The sequence below is a fragment of the Phodopus roborovskii genome, unplaced genomic scaffold (genome assembly GCF_943737965.1).
Source record: "Phodopus roborovskii unplaced genomic scaffold, PHOROB, whole genome shotgun sequence".
NCBI lineage: Eukaryota > Metazoa > Chordata > Mammalia > Rodentia > Cricetidae > Phodopus > Phodopus roborovskii.
The window spans coordinates 22,487,243-22,502,246 of NW_026125295.1; the positions used below are offsets into that span (position 1 = coordinate 22,487,243).

General features: G+C 42.2%; 1 protein-coding gene across 1 annotated transcript; it reads right to left on the bottom strand.

The window, feature by feature from the left end:
- Positions 1-13,905: 13,905 nt before the first annotated feature.
- Positions 13,906-14,781, bottom strand: LOC127238085 (proline-rich protein 23A3-like). Its single transcript, XM_051206547.1, has one exon. The coding sequence runs from the start codon at positions 14,779-14,781 to the stop codon at positions 14,011-14,013; it is 771 nt and encodes a 256-aa protein (XP_051062504.1). The 3' UTR covers positions 13,906-14,010.
- Between the last annotated feature and the right edge of the window lie 223 nt (positions 14,782-15,004).

Consider the following 15,004-nt stretch of genomic DNA (forward strand, 5'->3'; position numbering starts at 1 on the left):
TTTTTTTTGACTAGTTTCTTGAATTCTTTGTATATTTTGGAGATCAGCCCTCTGTCAGATGTGGGGTTGGTGAAGGTCTTTTCCCAGTCTGTGGGCTGCTGTTTGGTCTTGTCCACTGTGTCCTTTGACTTACGGAAGCTTCTAAGTTTGAGGAGGTCCCATTTATTAATTGTTGATCTCAGTGTCTGTGCCCCTGGAGTTATGTTCAAGAAGCGGTCTCCTATACCAATTTGTTCAAGGGTACCTCCTACTTTCTCTTCTAAGAGGTTCAGTGTGGCTGGACTTATGTTGAGGTCTTTGATCCATTTGGACTTGATTTTTGTGCATGGTGACAGACATGGGTCTATCTGCAGTCTTCTACACACCATCATCCAATTGTGCCAGCACTATTTATTGAAGATGGTTTCCTGCCCCCATTGTATTCTTTTAGCTGTTTTGTCGAAAATCAGGTGTTCATAGGTGTGTGGGTTTACATCAGGATTTTCGATCTGATTCCATTGGTCTACCTGTCTATTTTTGTGCCAATACTAGGCTGTTTTCAGAACTATAGCTCTGTAGTAGAGCTTAAAGCCAGGGATGGTGATGCCTCCTGTAGTTCTTTATTGTACAGGGTTGTTTTGGCTATCCTGGGTCTTTTGTTTTTCCATATAAAATTGATTATTATCCTTTCAAGGTCAGTGAAGAATTGTGCTGGGATTTTAATGGGGATTGCATTAAATCTGTAGATTGCTTTTAGAAAGACGCCATTTTTACTATATTTATCCTACCTATCCAAGAGCATGGGAGATCTTTCCATTTTCTGGTATCTTCTTTAATTTCTTTCTTTAAAGCCACAAAGTTCTCATTATACATGTCTTTCACTTGTTTGGTAAGCATTACCCCAAGATACTTTATGTTGTTTGTGGCTATTGTAAAGGGTGGTGTTTCTCTGATTTCTTTCTCAGCCTCTTGTCGTCTGAATAAAGTAGGGCTACTGATTTTTCTGAGTTTATCGTGTATCCTGCTAGTTTGCTGAAGGTGTTTATCAGCTGTAGGAGTTCCCTGGTAGAGTTTATTGGGTCGCTTATGTAAACTATTATATCATCTACAAATAGAGACAGTTTGACTTCTTCCTTTCCAATTTGGATCCCTTTGATCTTCTTTTGTTGTCTTATAGCTTTAGCTAGAACTTCAAGTACAATATTGAAAAGATATGGAGAGGGCAGTCTTGTCTTGTTCCTGATTTTAGAGGAATTGCCTGAAGCTTTTCTCCATTCAGTTCAATGTTGGCTGTTGGTTTGCTGTATATTGCTTATTATGTTTAGGTATGTTCCTGTTATCCCTGATCTCTCCAAGACCTTCATCATGAAAGGGTGTTGAATTTTGTTGAAGGCTTTTTCAGCATCTAGGGAGATGATCATATGGTTTTTCTTTTTCAGTTTGTTTATATGGTGGATCACGTTGATAGATTTTCGTATGTTAAACCATCCCTGCAATCTAGGGATGAAGCCTACTTGGTCAAGATGGATGATTTCTTGGATGTATTCCTGGATTTGGTTTGCCAGTATTTTATTGAGTATTTTTGCATCGATGTTCATCAGGGATATTGGTCTGTAGTTTTCTTTCTTAGTTGTGTCTTTGTGAGGCTTGGGTACAAAGGTTATTGTGGCCTTGTAAAAGAGTTTGGTAATGAATCTTCTGTTTCTATTGTGTGGAACAATTTGAGGAGTATTGGTATTAGTTCTTCCTTGAATTTCTGGTAGAATTCTGAACTGAAACTATCTGGCCCTGAGCTTTTTTTTTTTTTTTTTTTTTTTTTTTTTTTTTTTTTGGTTGGAAGGCTTTCAATGACTGCTTCTATTTCATTGTGGGTTATAGGTCTATTTAACTTGTTTGCCTGCTCTTGATTTAATTTTGGTAAGTGATAGTTATCCAGAAATTTGTCCATTTACTTTGAATTTTCAAATTTTGTGGAATACAGGTTTTCAAATTATGACCTGAACATTGTCTGGATTTCCTCTGTGTCTTTTGTTATGTCCCCCTTTTTGTTTCTGATTTTGTTAATTTGTATGTTCTCTCTCTGCTTTTTTTTTTGTTAGTTTGGATAAAGGTTTGTCTATCTTGTTGATTTTCTAAAAAAAAAAAAAAAACAACTCTTAGTTGCATTGATTTTTTTTTTGTTGTTTTCCTGGTTTCTATTTTGTTGATTTCAGCCCTCAAATTGATTATTTTCTGGCGTCTACTCCTCCAGGGCGAATTCGCTTCTCTCTGTCCTAAGGCTTTCAGTTGCGCTGTTAATTCTCTTATGTGACTATCCTCTGTTTTCTTCATATGGGCACTTAGTGCAATGAACTTCCCTCGTAGCACTGCTTTCAAGGTGTCCCATAAGTTCGGGTGTGTTGTGTCCTCATTCACGTTGAATTTTAGAAAGTCCTTAATTTCTTTTTTATTTCTTCTTTTAACCAGGTGTGGTGCAATTGCACATTGTTCATTTTCCATGAGTTTGTAGGTTTTCTGTTGTTGTTGAATTCCAATTTTAAAGCATGGTGGTCTGATAAGATACAGAGGACTATTCCAATTCTCTTGTATCTGTTGAGGTTTGTTATGCCCGTAGTATGTGATCGATTTTAGAGAAGGTTCTATTTGGAGCAGAGAAGAAGGTATATTCTTTTGTGTTTGGATGGAATGTTCTGTAGGTGTCTGTTAAATCCAGTTGAGACATAACTTCTGTTAGTTCTTTTGTTTCTTTGTTGAGTTTTTGATTGGTGGTCCTGTCTAGTGTTGAGAGTGGTGTGTTGTAGTCTCCCACTATAAGTGTGTGAGGTTTTATGTGAGGTTTGAGTTTAGTAGCGTTTCTTTTATGAATGTGGATTCCTTTGTATTTGGGGCATAGATGTTCAGAATTGAGACTTTGTGTTGATGGATTTCTCCTGCAATGAATACGAAATGACCGTCTTGCTTCTTGGGTCCATTTGATTGGAAGATCATTTTCCAACAACCCTTTACCTTGAGGTAATGTCTGTCTTTGAAGCTTAGATGTGTTTCTTATATGCAGCAGAAGGATGGGTTCTGTCTTGGTATCCATTCTGTTAGCCTGTGTCTTTTTATAGGTGAGTTAAGACCATTAATGTTGAGGGTGAGTAAGGACCATTGATGTTAATGCTTGTTTGTTTTAGATTTGTTGTTGGCAGTGGTATTGTGAATATATTTGTTCTGCTTTACCCTTGGTTTCTGGTGTAGTGGGATTATCTGTTGCCTACATCTTTGTGAGCGTAGTTAATTTCCTTGGGTTGGAGTTTTCCTTCCAAAACTTTCTGTAGGGATGGATTTGTGATAAGTATTGTGAAAATCATTAAATATCTTGTTTTCTCCATCTATAGTGATTGAGAGTTTTGCTGGGTATAGTAGCCTGGGCTGGCATCCGTGGACTCTTAGTACTTGTATAATATCTATCCAGGACCTTCTGGCCTTGAGAGTTTCCATGGAGAAGTCAGGTGTAATTTTGATAGGTCTGCCTGTACATGTTACCTGTCCTTTTTCCTTTGCTGCTCTTAATATTCTTTCTTTATTCTGTATGTTATGCTTGTGTCTGTAGTTCCCGATTGTTTGCCCAGTTTTTCTATTTCCAGCATTCCTTTGGTTTGTGTTGTCTTTATTTTCTCTATTTCAATTTTCAAGTCTTGAACCGTTTCCTTCACCTGTTTAATTGTTTTTTTCTTGGCTTTCTGTACTTTCTTTAAGAAATTTGTTTATTTCTTCCAATTTTTTGTTTGTTTTTTCTTTCATTTCTTTAAGGGATTTTCTCACATCTTCTTTGAGGGCCTCTATTATTTTTATGACGATAATTTTTAAGTCATTCTCTTCTGCTTCATCTGCTTTGTTGTGTTCCGGTTTAGTTGGTGTAGATTCCCTAGATTCTGGTGGTGTCATGCTTTGTTAGGTGTTTTCTTATATTGCCATTTTCCCATAGCTTCTTCCAGTAGGTGTTGGTGGGGTCTCTCCCTCTCTCTATGGTACTTCCCTGGTGGGCTTAGGTGGGTCAGAGGTTCGGTGTCTGTAGTTCTGGGTGGTCCAAGCTCTCTAGGAGGTCTCTCCACAGGCAGGGGCCCAGCGATGGGAATCAGTGATCAGGCTCCAGCAGAAGACTGGCGATGGGGGTCAAAGATCCCGAAGGCTGGGACTCAGGATGTTCCTTGTGCCTGTAGGCAGATCTAGCCCAGCTAGATCTCTCCAGTTGAGGCCTCTTTAGCAGAGGCCCTGTGATGGGGATCAAGGATCCTGCTGGCAGGAACTCAGAGTGGTCCAGCAGAGATAGGTGGATCTCTGGGAGGGGCCCAGAACTCCAGTAGAGGACTGGCGGTGGGTGTTGGAGACCAGGCAAGTGGATATTATGGGTGGTCCCTGGATAGGCAGGTCTAGTGTGCTCAGAGCTGCTCCCGGAAGTTCCCCGAAGGTGTCTGGATTGTTGGCTCTGCCCTCTGTTCCAGTGCTCAACCAGAACGGTGGGACAGTGGGCAGGATAGGGCACAGGGTAGGGGGAGGGCAGGCTTTTGGTGGGGGTGTGTGGGGGTGTATCAGAGCTCCAAGAGCGCTCTCGATGGAGACAGGACACAGGGGCAGGGAGATCGGGGCCAACCCAGGGAATTCCCGGGGAAGGGTGTAGGGGAGAGTCCACCCGAATTGGTCCCAGACTCACCTCTAGCCAAGGCCTGGCGATGGGGGACAAAGGCTGGGCTGATACTCAGGATGTTTCTGTGTACCGTTAGGCGGATCTAGCTGGGACATGACACTCTCCAGCTGAGGCCTCTTTAGCAGAGGCCCTGCGATCGGGAGGGGGGCATAGTACTGGTTTTACAGACATATAAGATACAAGGCTGAGGGTGTCATAGAGACTTGTGCAAAAAATTCCAGAGGCTTCTGAGCCCAGGCAACATGCTAGCAGAGTTCCTGAAAGGAGCCTTTGAAAGGAAGTTCTAAAGCTCAGAAAGTGAAGCCTTATTTGCAGCGGAGATCCCAGGTAGTCAGAGACACGCAAACTATGGGTATCTCCTAAGCATGGCTGTAGGCTAGAAGTGGAACCAGCTTAAGAAAAAGGCTACGTGCACTACAGGCAGCAGGAACAGAGGGACAGTGCTTCCCATGCTCTTTGGAGCCCATGAGGTTTAATCCTAAACCCTAGATCCTGGACAGGAACTTCAGGATTTGATGTTTGCCCTGCTGGGTTTTGTAGTCAGTCTTCACTCCTATCTGTTCTTTCTGTACCTACATTTCTTCCTTTTGGAATGAAGATGTTTGGTGTGTGTTATTGTATGCAAATTCCTTTTGGCTGCTATAGGGGCTCACAGTGAAGAAACTGAGTTTCAGAAGAGATAATTGTATGAATGGACTCTATTGGAACCATTAAAGACCATGGAGACATCTGACGTTGGACTGAAGGCATTTTGCTTCAATGTCATAAATGTATGGGACCAACAGATAAAAAGCTATGGATTAAAAGTGATGTTCTGGGCATCAGGTTTACAAGGGAGAGGCTGCTTTTGATCATCAACTTGATAAGATTTAGAACCACTCTGGGAATTTATTCACAGTAATTTCTGTAAGGGGCTTTCTACACTAGATTAACTGAGGTGAAAAACCTGACCCTAGATGCAGGCAGCCCTGCTCTATGGGCTGAGATCCCAGATTCAATGAAAAGCACCATTCATCACTTGCTGTCCTAAGAAAATATGATGGAATCAACTGCTTCAGTCTCCTGCTATTCCCCACCACAATGGATCATATATCTGAATTGTGAGCCAAAAAACAAAACAAAACAAAAAAACAAACAAAAAGACCCAGCCAACCAACCAACCAAACAAAACCTTCAGCAATGTGGCAGGATACAAGATTAAATAAAAAAGAAAAAAAAAATCAGTAGCCCTCCTAAATATAGATGATAAACAGGCTGAGAAAGAAATCAAAGAAACATCACTATTCCTAATAGCCACAAACAACATAAAATATCTTGGGGTAACTCTAACCAAACAAGTAAAGACCTGTATGGCAGAACTTTAAGTCTTTAAAGAAAGAAATTAAATAAGATACAAGAAAATGGAAAGATCTCTCATGCTCTTGGATAGTAAAATTAGCAATCCTACCTAAAGCAATCTATGGATTCAATGCAATCTCCATCAAAATCCTAGCACAATTCTTCTCAGACCTTGAAAGAACAGTACTCAACTTCGTATTGAAAAACAAACAAACCAAGAAACATAGAATAGCCAAAACAATCCTGCACAAATAAACAAACTTCTGGAGGCACCACCATCCCTGATTTCAAGCTCTACTATAGAGTTATAGTAATGAAGACAGCTTTGTATTAGCACAAAAACAGACAGGTGGACTAATGGAATCAAATCAAATCAAATTAATTCATATACCTATGGGCATCTAATTTTTGACAACAAAGCTAAAATTATATAATGGGGAAAAAAAGCATCTTCAACAAATGATGCTGGCATAACTGGATGCTGACATGTAGAAGAATGCAGATAGATCCATATCTACCACCATTCACAAAACTTAAGTTGAAATGGATAAAAGACCTCAACATATATTCAGACACACTGAACCTCTTAGAAGATAAAGTGGGAAGTACCCTTAAAAAATTGGCACAAGAGACTACTTCCTGAACATAACTCCAGTAGCACAGACACTGAGATCAACAGTTAATAAATGGGACCTTCTGAAACTATAAAGTTTCTGTAAGGCAAAGGTCACAGTCAACAAGACAAAATGGCAGCCCACAGACTGGGAAAAGATCTTCACCAACCCCACATCTGACAGAGGACTGATCTCCAAAATATACAAGAATTCAAGAAACTAGATACCAAAACATCAAATAATCCAATTTAAAAAATGAGGTATAGAACTAAATAGAGAATTCTTAACAGGAATCTCAAATGGCCCAAATGCAGTTAAGAAAGTGCTTTACATCCTTAGCCATCAGGGAAGTTCAAATCAAAACAACCCTGAGATACCATATTACACCTGTCAGAATGGCTAAAATGAAAAACACCATTACGCTAGAGAGGATGTGGACTAAAGGGAACACTCATCCATTGCTGGTGGGAATGCAAACTTATACAGCTGCTTTAAAAATCAATATGGTGGTTTCTCAGAAAATTGGGAATCTATCTACCTCAAGACCCAGCAATAATACTCTTGGGCATATACCTAAAGAATACACACCCACACCACAAGGATATCTGTACATCTATGTTCATTTATAGCAGCATTATTTATAGTAGCCAGAACCTGGAAGCAACCTAGATGCCCCTCAACTGAAGACTGGATAGAGGAAATGTGGTACATTTACACAATGGAGTACTACTCCTTGGTAAAAAAACAATGACATCTTGAAATTTGCAGGCAAAACAATGAAACTAGAAGAAACTATCCTGAGTGAGGTAACCCAGACACAGAATGACAAATATGGTATGTACTCCCTCAGAAGTGGATATTAGACATAAAGCAAAGGATAACCATCCTATAATCCACAACCCCAAAGAAGCTAGGAAACAAGGAAGACCCTCAGAGAGACGTATGTGGGACTAAACCCGCCACCCCAAGAAGGGGAAATAGACAAGAGCTCTTGAGTAAATTGGGAGCATGAGGTAGGAGAAAAGGGGAGAAGGGGAGGGGGAGGAGAACAGGAGGGATCAGGAAGGTCAAGTTGGGGGAAGGACAGAAAAGGAAAGTAAGGAGAGGGATACCTTGATAGAGGGAGCCATTAACTAGGCACTAGGGAAATTTCCAGGAGTCCACAAGGATGTCCCAACTAAGAATCTAAGCAATTGTGGAGAGGTTACCTTAAATGCCCTTCCCCTATGAGATTGATGACTACCTTATATGTCACCCTAGAGCCTTCATCCATTAGCTAATGGAAGCAGAAGCAGAGATCCATAGCTAAGCACTGGGCTGAACTCCTGGAGTCCAGTTGTAGAGGTTGGGGGTGGTGATGAGCAAAGGTGTCAAGACCATATTGGGAAACCTGAGCAAGTGGGATCTCACTGGCTCAGACTGACAGCTGAACCAAACTAGGCCCCCTGAATGTGGGTGTCAGCTGGGGGGGGGGCTTGGGCAGTCTATGGGGCTGCTGGCCATGGAACTAGTATTTATACCTAATGTATGAACTGGCTTCTTTGGAACCCATTCCCTATGGAGGGATACCTTGCTCAGCCTAGACAGATCAGGGAGGGCCTAGGCTCTGGCCCAAATGATGTGACAGACTTTCATGATTCTCCATAGGAGGGCTCACTCCCTGTGAGGAGTGAATTGAGGGGGGGTGTGCAACGGGGAGATGGGGGGGATGGCAGGACAGGAGGGAGAGGGCACTAGGATTGGTACGTAAAACAAGATTGTTTCAATAATAATAATAATAATAATAATAATAATAATAATAATAATGACAACCCTCCTTTCTTAAATTGCTTTTGTGGGGTATTTCGTTAGATCGAAAGAGTGGTAGCTAATGCAGAGGCCTTGTGGGAACTAATTAGCTTGTTAGAGGCATGATTCTCAAAAAGATCAATTTGGCTCTCACAGGAACTCAATTTTGTAAAAACGGGCTGTTATAAAAAGAGAAAAGCAGGTCACTGCATTTCTCTGGCTCCCTGCATGACCACAATATGTCTTAGTTATGGCATGTTTCATGTAGCCAGAAGGCCCTTTCTAAAGATGGTCAGATATCTGTCCCATACTCTTCAATTTATATTTTCTTTTCTTTGTTTCTTTTTTGTTTTTTAAAGATTTATTTATTAAATGCATAGTGTTCTGCCTGCATGTATACCTGCATGCCAGAAGGGGGCACCAGATCTCATTATAGATGGTCATGAGCCACCATGTGGTTGCTGGGAATTGCTCTGGAAGAGCAAACACTGCTCTTAAGCTCTGAGCCGCCTCTCTAGCCCTATACTCTTCAATTTCTAAAAGTTACCAGTCAAATAAACCTCTTTTCTTTTTAAAGTTCAAGAAAGTTCCAGAAACAAACAAACAAACAAACAAACCCAGAAGACATGCCAACTTCTATTTTGGTTATGTATTCATTTTAACAGTGCCTTTTAGGTATTCTTTGACAATTCACACCTGTAAACAATGTACCTTGTTCACATCCACTTCCAAGTCCCCCTTATTCTCCCAAGGCACCTCTAACATGCCCCCCTTCCCACTTCATGCCTTCTCATCCTCCCCTCCTCTTCCCTCTGTAACCCACTGAGTTCAAGTGGTGCTGCCTGTTGTAATGTTGACTGATCTCGTTGGTTTCGTCCTATGCATGTCTGTGCAGGTAACAACAGCTACAATGACTTCATGAGTTGCAGTGGCCACATCAAAGTCAGCATTTCATAGCTCTCCTCCTCATCCTTCAGTTTTTAGTCTTTCCACCCTCTCTTCTGTGATGTTGCCTAAGCTTTATCATGCTGGATATGGGGGTGCAGCTGAAACAGATATCTCATTAGGGTCAAACACAAGATACCCACTCATTCTTAGCATTTTAACAGTTGTGGGTTTCTGTATTAGCTGCTAACCACTACTGAGAGAAGCTTTCCTGACCAAGGCTGAAGGTAGCACTAATCTACAAGAATAAATGTAAATATTTAGAAGGCAGTTTGACAACATGCCCATTTATCAATACAACAGCATTAGGTTCTACTCTAGGACCTATGACTTCCAAGCCACAGATTTTGATCAAGCTTACTTGTATTCAAGGCATGACTTCCTTCCTGTGGAACAAGCCTCAAAGCCAAATTAGTTGTTTATTCCCATAACCTTCCAACCAATGTTGCACCAGTGGACATAGCTGGCCTGGCAGGTTAGTATTGTGGCATGTAAACTTTCTCACTGGCTAATAGCATGGATAGCTTTTACACCTCCACCTTAAATAGGAACCAGAAAGTAAGTAGTAAATCCAGTTGTTGACTAACTAGCTGACATTTTAATGTATTTACTGGACTGAGAATGAAAGTTGTAGTAATTAAGGTTTCCATTCCTATGAGGAGCTGAACATGCAGGATGAAACAGGCGAATTCCTGCTCCCACTGTGTTCACCAAAGAAAACTGCTGAGCAATGAGGCAATCCAATATGATGAATAAATACATTTACAAAAAGGTAAACTCTATTCAAGTAACATCCACAAAGCAAGCCCCTTACTTTAAGGGGAAGATTTAAAATAAGGAAATAAACACCTTGAAAAATTAATGCAATCTTGAAATGAGAATTTTCTTACAGATATACTTTAATAGAATTTAATAGAATTGTGTTATAACTATTTTATATTATTAAGACATTATAAGTATGGTGACTTGAATGAGAAATATCTACTTATAGGTTTGCATACATAGTCTCCAGCTGGAAGCACTATTTGGGGAAGATTCTGGAATCTTTAAGATGGTGGAATCTTGCCAGATGGAAGTAGGTCAAAGGGGTGGCTATACTGGCTGTGTCAATTTGACACAAGCTAGAGTCACCAGAGACAAAGGAGGAAATGCCTTCATGAGATCCAGCTTAAGGCATTTTCTCAGTAAGTGATCATTTGGGAGGGCCCAGCCCTTTGTGGGTGCTGTCATCCCTGGGCTGGTGGTCCTGCCTATAAGAAAGCAGGCTAAGCAGGGAAACAAGCCAGTAAGCATCTCCCTTTCATGACTTCTGCCTCAGCTCCTGCCTCCAAGTTCCTGTCCTGTTTGAGTCCCTGTCCTGACTTCCTTTGCTGATGTATAGCAATGTGGAAGTGTAAGCTGAATAAACCTGTTCCCTTCCAACTTGCTTTTTGGTAATGCTGTTTTGTTGTGGCAATAGAAACCCTAGCTAAAACAAGTTGATACCAGCAGAGTGGGGTATGATTGTGACAGACCTGATCATGTTTTTGGGAGGATTGTGGAAGGACTTTAAGACTTCGGGCTAGAAAAGCCATTGAGTGTTGAGACTTCTGTGGGCTGTTCTTTAGGATCTGGGAAAATAAGAGTGTTGAGAGCTGTGCAGAAGATGGAGGCCTGGCTTGTGAGATGTCACTGGGAAATTTAAAGACTGTGTGGCTTTAATTTAAAGACAGTGGCTGTGAGGGTTTATAGCCTTACCCCACTTTCTGCCCTCTCTGTTTTCTTTGTGTGGAGGATGAAAATGTGATGAGCGAGCCCACTTCTCTGGCAGCCATGCCATGCTTCCCTGCCACTGTTAATTACAGCCCTCTGGAACCATAAGCTACCCACCCCCACCCCTTTTAAGGTTTTGAAACAGGGTTTCTCTGTCTAACACTGGCTGTCCTGGAACTAGTTCTGTAGACCAGGCTGGCCCTGAACTCACATAGATCTGCCTGCCTCTGCCTCCCGGGAGTGCTGGGATTAAAGGTGTGTGCCACCACCACCTGACCCTTATGTTGCTTTTGATCATATTTTTATCGCAGTAACAGAAAAGTAACAAACACAATGAGTCATAATAGACAGGTGGAGCACTACCATGATATATTTAGTTAAATTTTCAACCTGAGGATGGGCGAGACTCTGAGACAGTGTCTTTTTGTGGGTAAAAGACAATTTTCAACAAACACAGTCAACTACATTCAGTCAAGCCAAATAGAAATAGCTCCTTGTAGACACATTACAAACAAACCATGTGACATGAAAAACCAAACAAATATTTTAAGTAGGTAAAATGAAGCCAGAAGTGGTGGCACACACCTATAATCCTTGGACTTGGAAGACTAAAGCAGGAGGATCAGGACTTCTGGACCAGCCTGGGCTAAATAGCACCTGTCTCAAAAACACAAACCAAGAACAAAACACTTCAAATCCCCCAAACTAAAATGTACAAAAACAAACAAACCCACACACAGTATTTATTTTGTTCAGATGAACATTTATTTAGACCCCCAAAATTGTGAAATGCTAAATTAATGTATTTAATGTAGCCAAGAATATGCTAGAATTCAGAGTAATTGTGTAGAATCAAGGGCTGGGGAAACAGATGACAGATAGCACACACTCCACAAAGGTGGCTGGAAGCCTCAAGTCAGCCCAATGGACATGCTAAAGAGACAGAGGAGGAAGATCAAAGTTTCAAGTAGAAATGGGCAAAAAGAGAAGAAACTAAAAGTGAAGCCTTCAGGGCAGGGCACCTGGCCACAGGCGGAACTGAGAAGGCTGAGTTTTAAAGAGTGGTTTTTAAGCATTTGTTTATTTTTGGACTGAGATGCTGATGCCCTTTGATTCTTTCCACTTCTATTGAAAGTTTCCCCTCACCAATGTCTAGAATGAAACATTGTGCTGGGGGTCTATTGTGCACTTAAGAATAAACTTTTGTTAAAAAAAAAAAAAGTCATACAGTGGTTTATAGCCCATTGATTTTCACTGAACCATCTCTATTCCAGGTTAAATAAATTTCAGAATCCTGAAAAAACAAAACTTAGTATGTAATCATAACATTTTCAAGTATAAAATTCTAAGAGTCTATCACACAAACTCATGCTCGGCAGATGTAGTGGAGCTAACTGTTAAAGCATATGTTTTTGGGCAGGTGAGAGATGGTATCAATGGGGGAAAAGTATTCACTATACAAGCCCGATGACCTGAATCCATCCCCTGAACTCATAGTAGAAGGAGAGAAGTGGTTTCTGAGTTGTCCTCTGACTTCCACATTTGTGCTGTGGTACAGACACGGGATGGCAGATATGGTCCTGTACTCACACACATTCACCCAAATATACATCAGTAATAAACTAAACAATAAAAAAGCTGTGTGTAAGAGATAGGCTCTGGCCTATAGTCTCAACTCCTCTGGTGGCTGGTGCAGAGGATTCCATATTCAAGATAGCTCTAGGCTAAAGAATGAGTACCAAGCTAGCCCGGGCAACTTAGTGAGATCCTGTCTCAAAATGCAAAGGAGAGAGCAAGGGATGTAACTGTATTAAAATGCTTGCCCATCAAGTGTGACATTTTAAGTTAAATCTGCATTAATGCAAAAAGAAGTTAGAAACAGATATATAGTCCCTAGAAGATGAAAATTGTGGTTAGCTTGAGAACATAGAGGAAAGATTTGGTTAAGTATGTTGTTAAATTTGAACAGCTGTGATTTTATGAATCATCTTGTCGACTTCACCTTTACCAGTAACATTAAAAAAAATAAGATAAGGTAAAAATGGTAATTGCATACAAAACATTACAAGTTAGGTTTATCGGATAAAAATAATTTCAGAATTTAAAACACAAAATAATGTGGAATAGTAACAGTAACAAAAACATTTTCCATTAGTTTACTGGTGAATTTTTGATGTGAACATATTATAAAAAGCATGCAAGCCAGGGACTGTGACACAGGCCTTTGATGCCAGAACTTGGGAGGCAGAGGCAGGTGGATCTCTATGAGTTCAAGGCCAGCCTGACTTCTAAGAGTACATAGTGACTTCTGAGACAGCCAGAGCTACATAGTGAGATCTTGTCTATAAATAAATACAACAAAACAACAGCATCAAACAAACAAACAAAAAAAAAAACAAACAAAAAAACCCAAAATAAATGCATATCCTGGTGCACGCTGGAAACAGCTAGTAAAATTCACCATAACTCTCATTTATAAAGAAGAGACTGAAAAGGAAGGTTTACCAGCAGCTCCGGAGACTGCTGAGAGCATACTAGTACATTAAGGTTAAATGGCCATCATCGCTCATCACGGTATTGGGCCATTTCTCAAGAGTGCAGCCTGAAACACCAAGGAGGTTAGTGATGTCCAACTCTTCAAAAATTCATGGAAAAACACCAAAGGACACCGAGAGCATAAGAAACCTACTTATTTCTTGGTTAGAGACCAAACAGGTAAACAGAGGGTGTTGGGAATGTACCTCTAGGACTTCTAGGAATCTGTTAGGGCCCTCGGCAAGAGACTGCGGTCCTTTGTGTTGGCAAGAGTGGCACTCTTACTCCTAAAACAGGTGACTAAGTGCATTGCATCTAGGGGCAGAGAAACTTCTCACTTGAGGGGCATCAGGATTTGTGCGGGGTAGTTCATTCATAGAGCAGTCGCCTCCTGGCCTTGCACGGGGCCCGTGGAGAGCGGGGAGGGCCCTGCTCTTGGGGACTTGGAGGAGGAGATGGAGGCAGAGGCTGCAGTGGTGAGGTGGGGAAAGGTCCCAGCAGGTAGCTGTCCAAGTCCCAGATAAACCTTGGAGAACATGGCTCTGCATTAGGGGAGGGCACCTGAAGCTGTGGTTCCAGGATGAAGTTCTGAGGCCAAGGGCTGGGTATCCTGATGATGGAGGAAAGGAGTTCAGAGTCCTGATCAGCTGGAGCATCTGTCCAGGGTGACAGGAAGCCAGAGTCCTCATCCTCATCACAGGCGTCGTCTAGATAGGAATTGTCTAGGATGTACTCACAGATGGGTCCTTGCTGGGGGATGACGAGGTGGTCCTGGGGCACGTGCAGGAGAGCAGCTTCCTGTGGGCTGGTGGACGAAAACCCTGGCTGTCCGAGATGGGCGGAAGGCTGGAGGCCCTCGGGGACCAGGATGAAGGTGTGTCCCGGGAGCGACACTTGCATTACCGAGGTGGGCTCGGGCTCCAGCAGCAGGTCGACACCATCCAGCTGAAGTTGCATGGCACAGCCAGCGGCCAGGACCACGACGGAGGTGAGCGCTTCGCTGGCGGCCCCGGTGGGCGCTTCCAGGTCAGGAGACGCTGGGGGCTCATGGCGGCGGCGCTTGGCAGGGCTGGGTCCTTGTGGCTGCTGTGCCCAGCTGCAGGGGTCGGAGCTGGGGCTGCGGGGCCGCGCTCCCAACATGTTGGTGGTGCTGCGGGGCTGGCGAGGAGCGGGGTACAGCGCGAACAGGTGCGACGGTGCAAGCGGCGGAGCGGCTGCAGTCCCCGGCTCTGGGTGTCTGTGCTCCGCCTATTGCAGGGAAATCTGGATCTTGCGCACGCAAGGCCGGATACTACTAGATGCCAATCAATTTTGAAAAGATGAACCGGAACCCAGGTCAAGACGGAAAAGGTCAGGTTAGGCT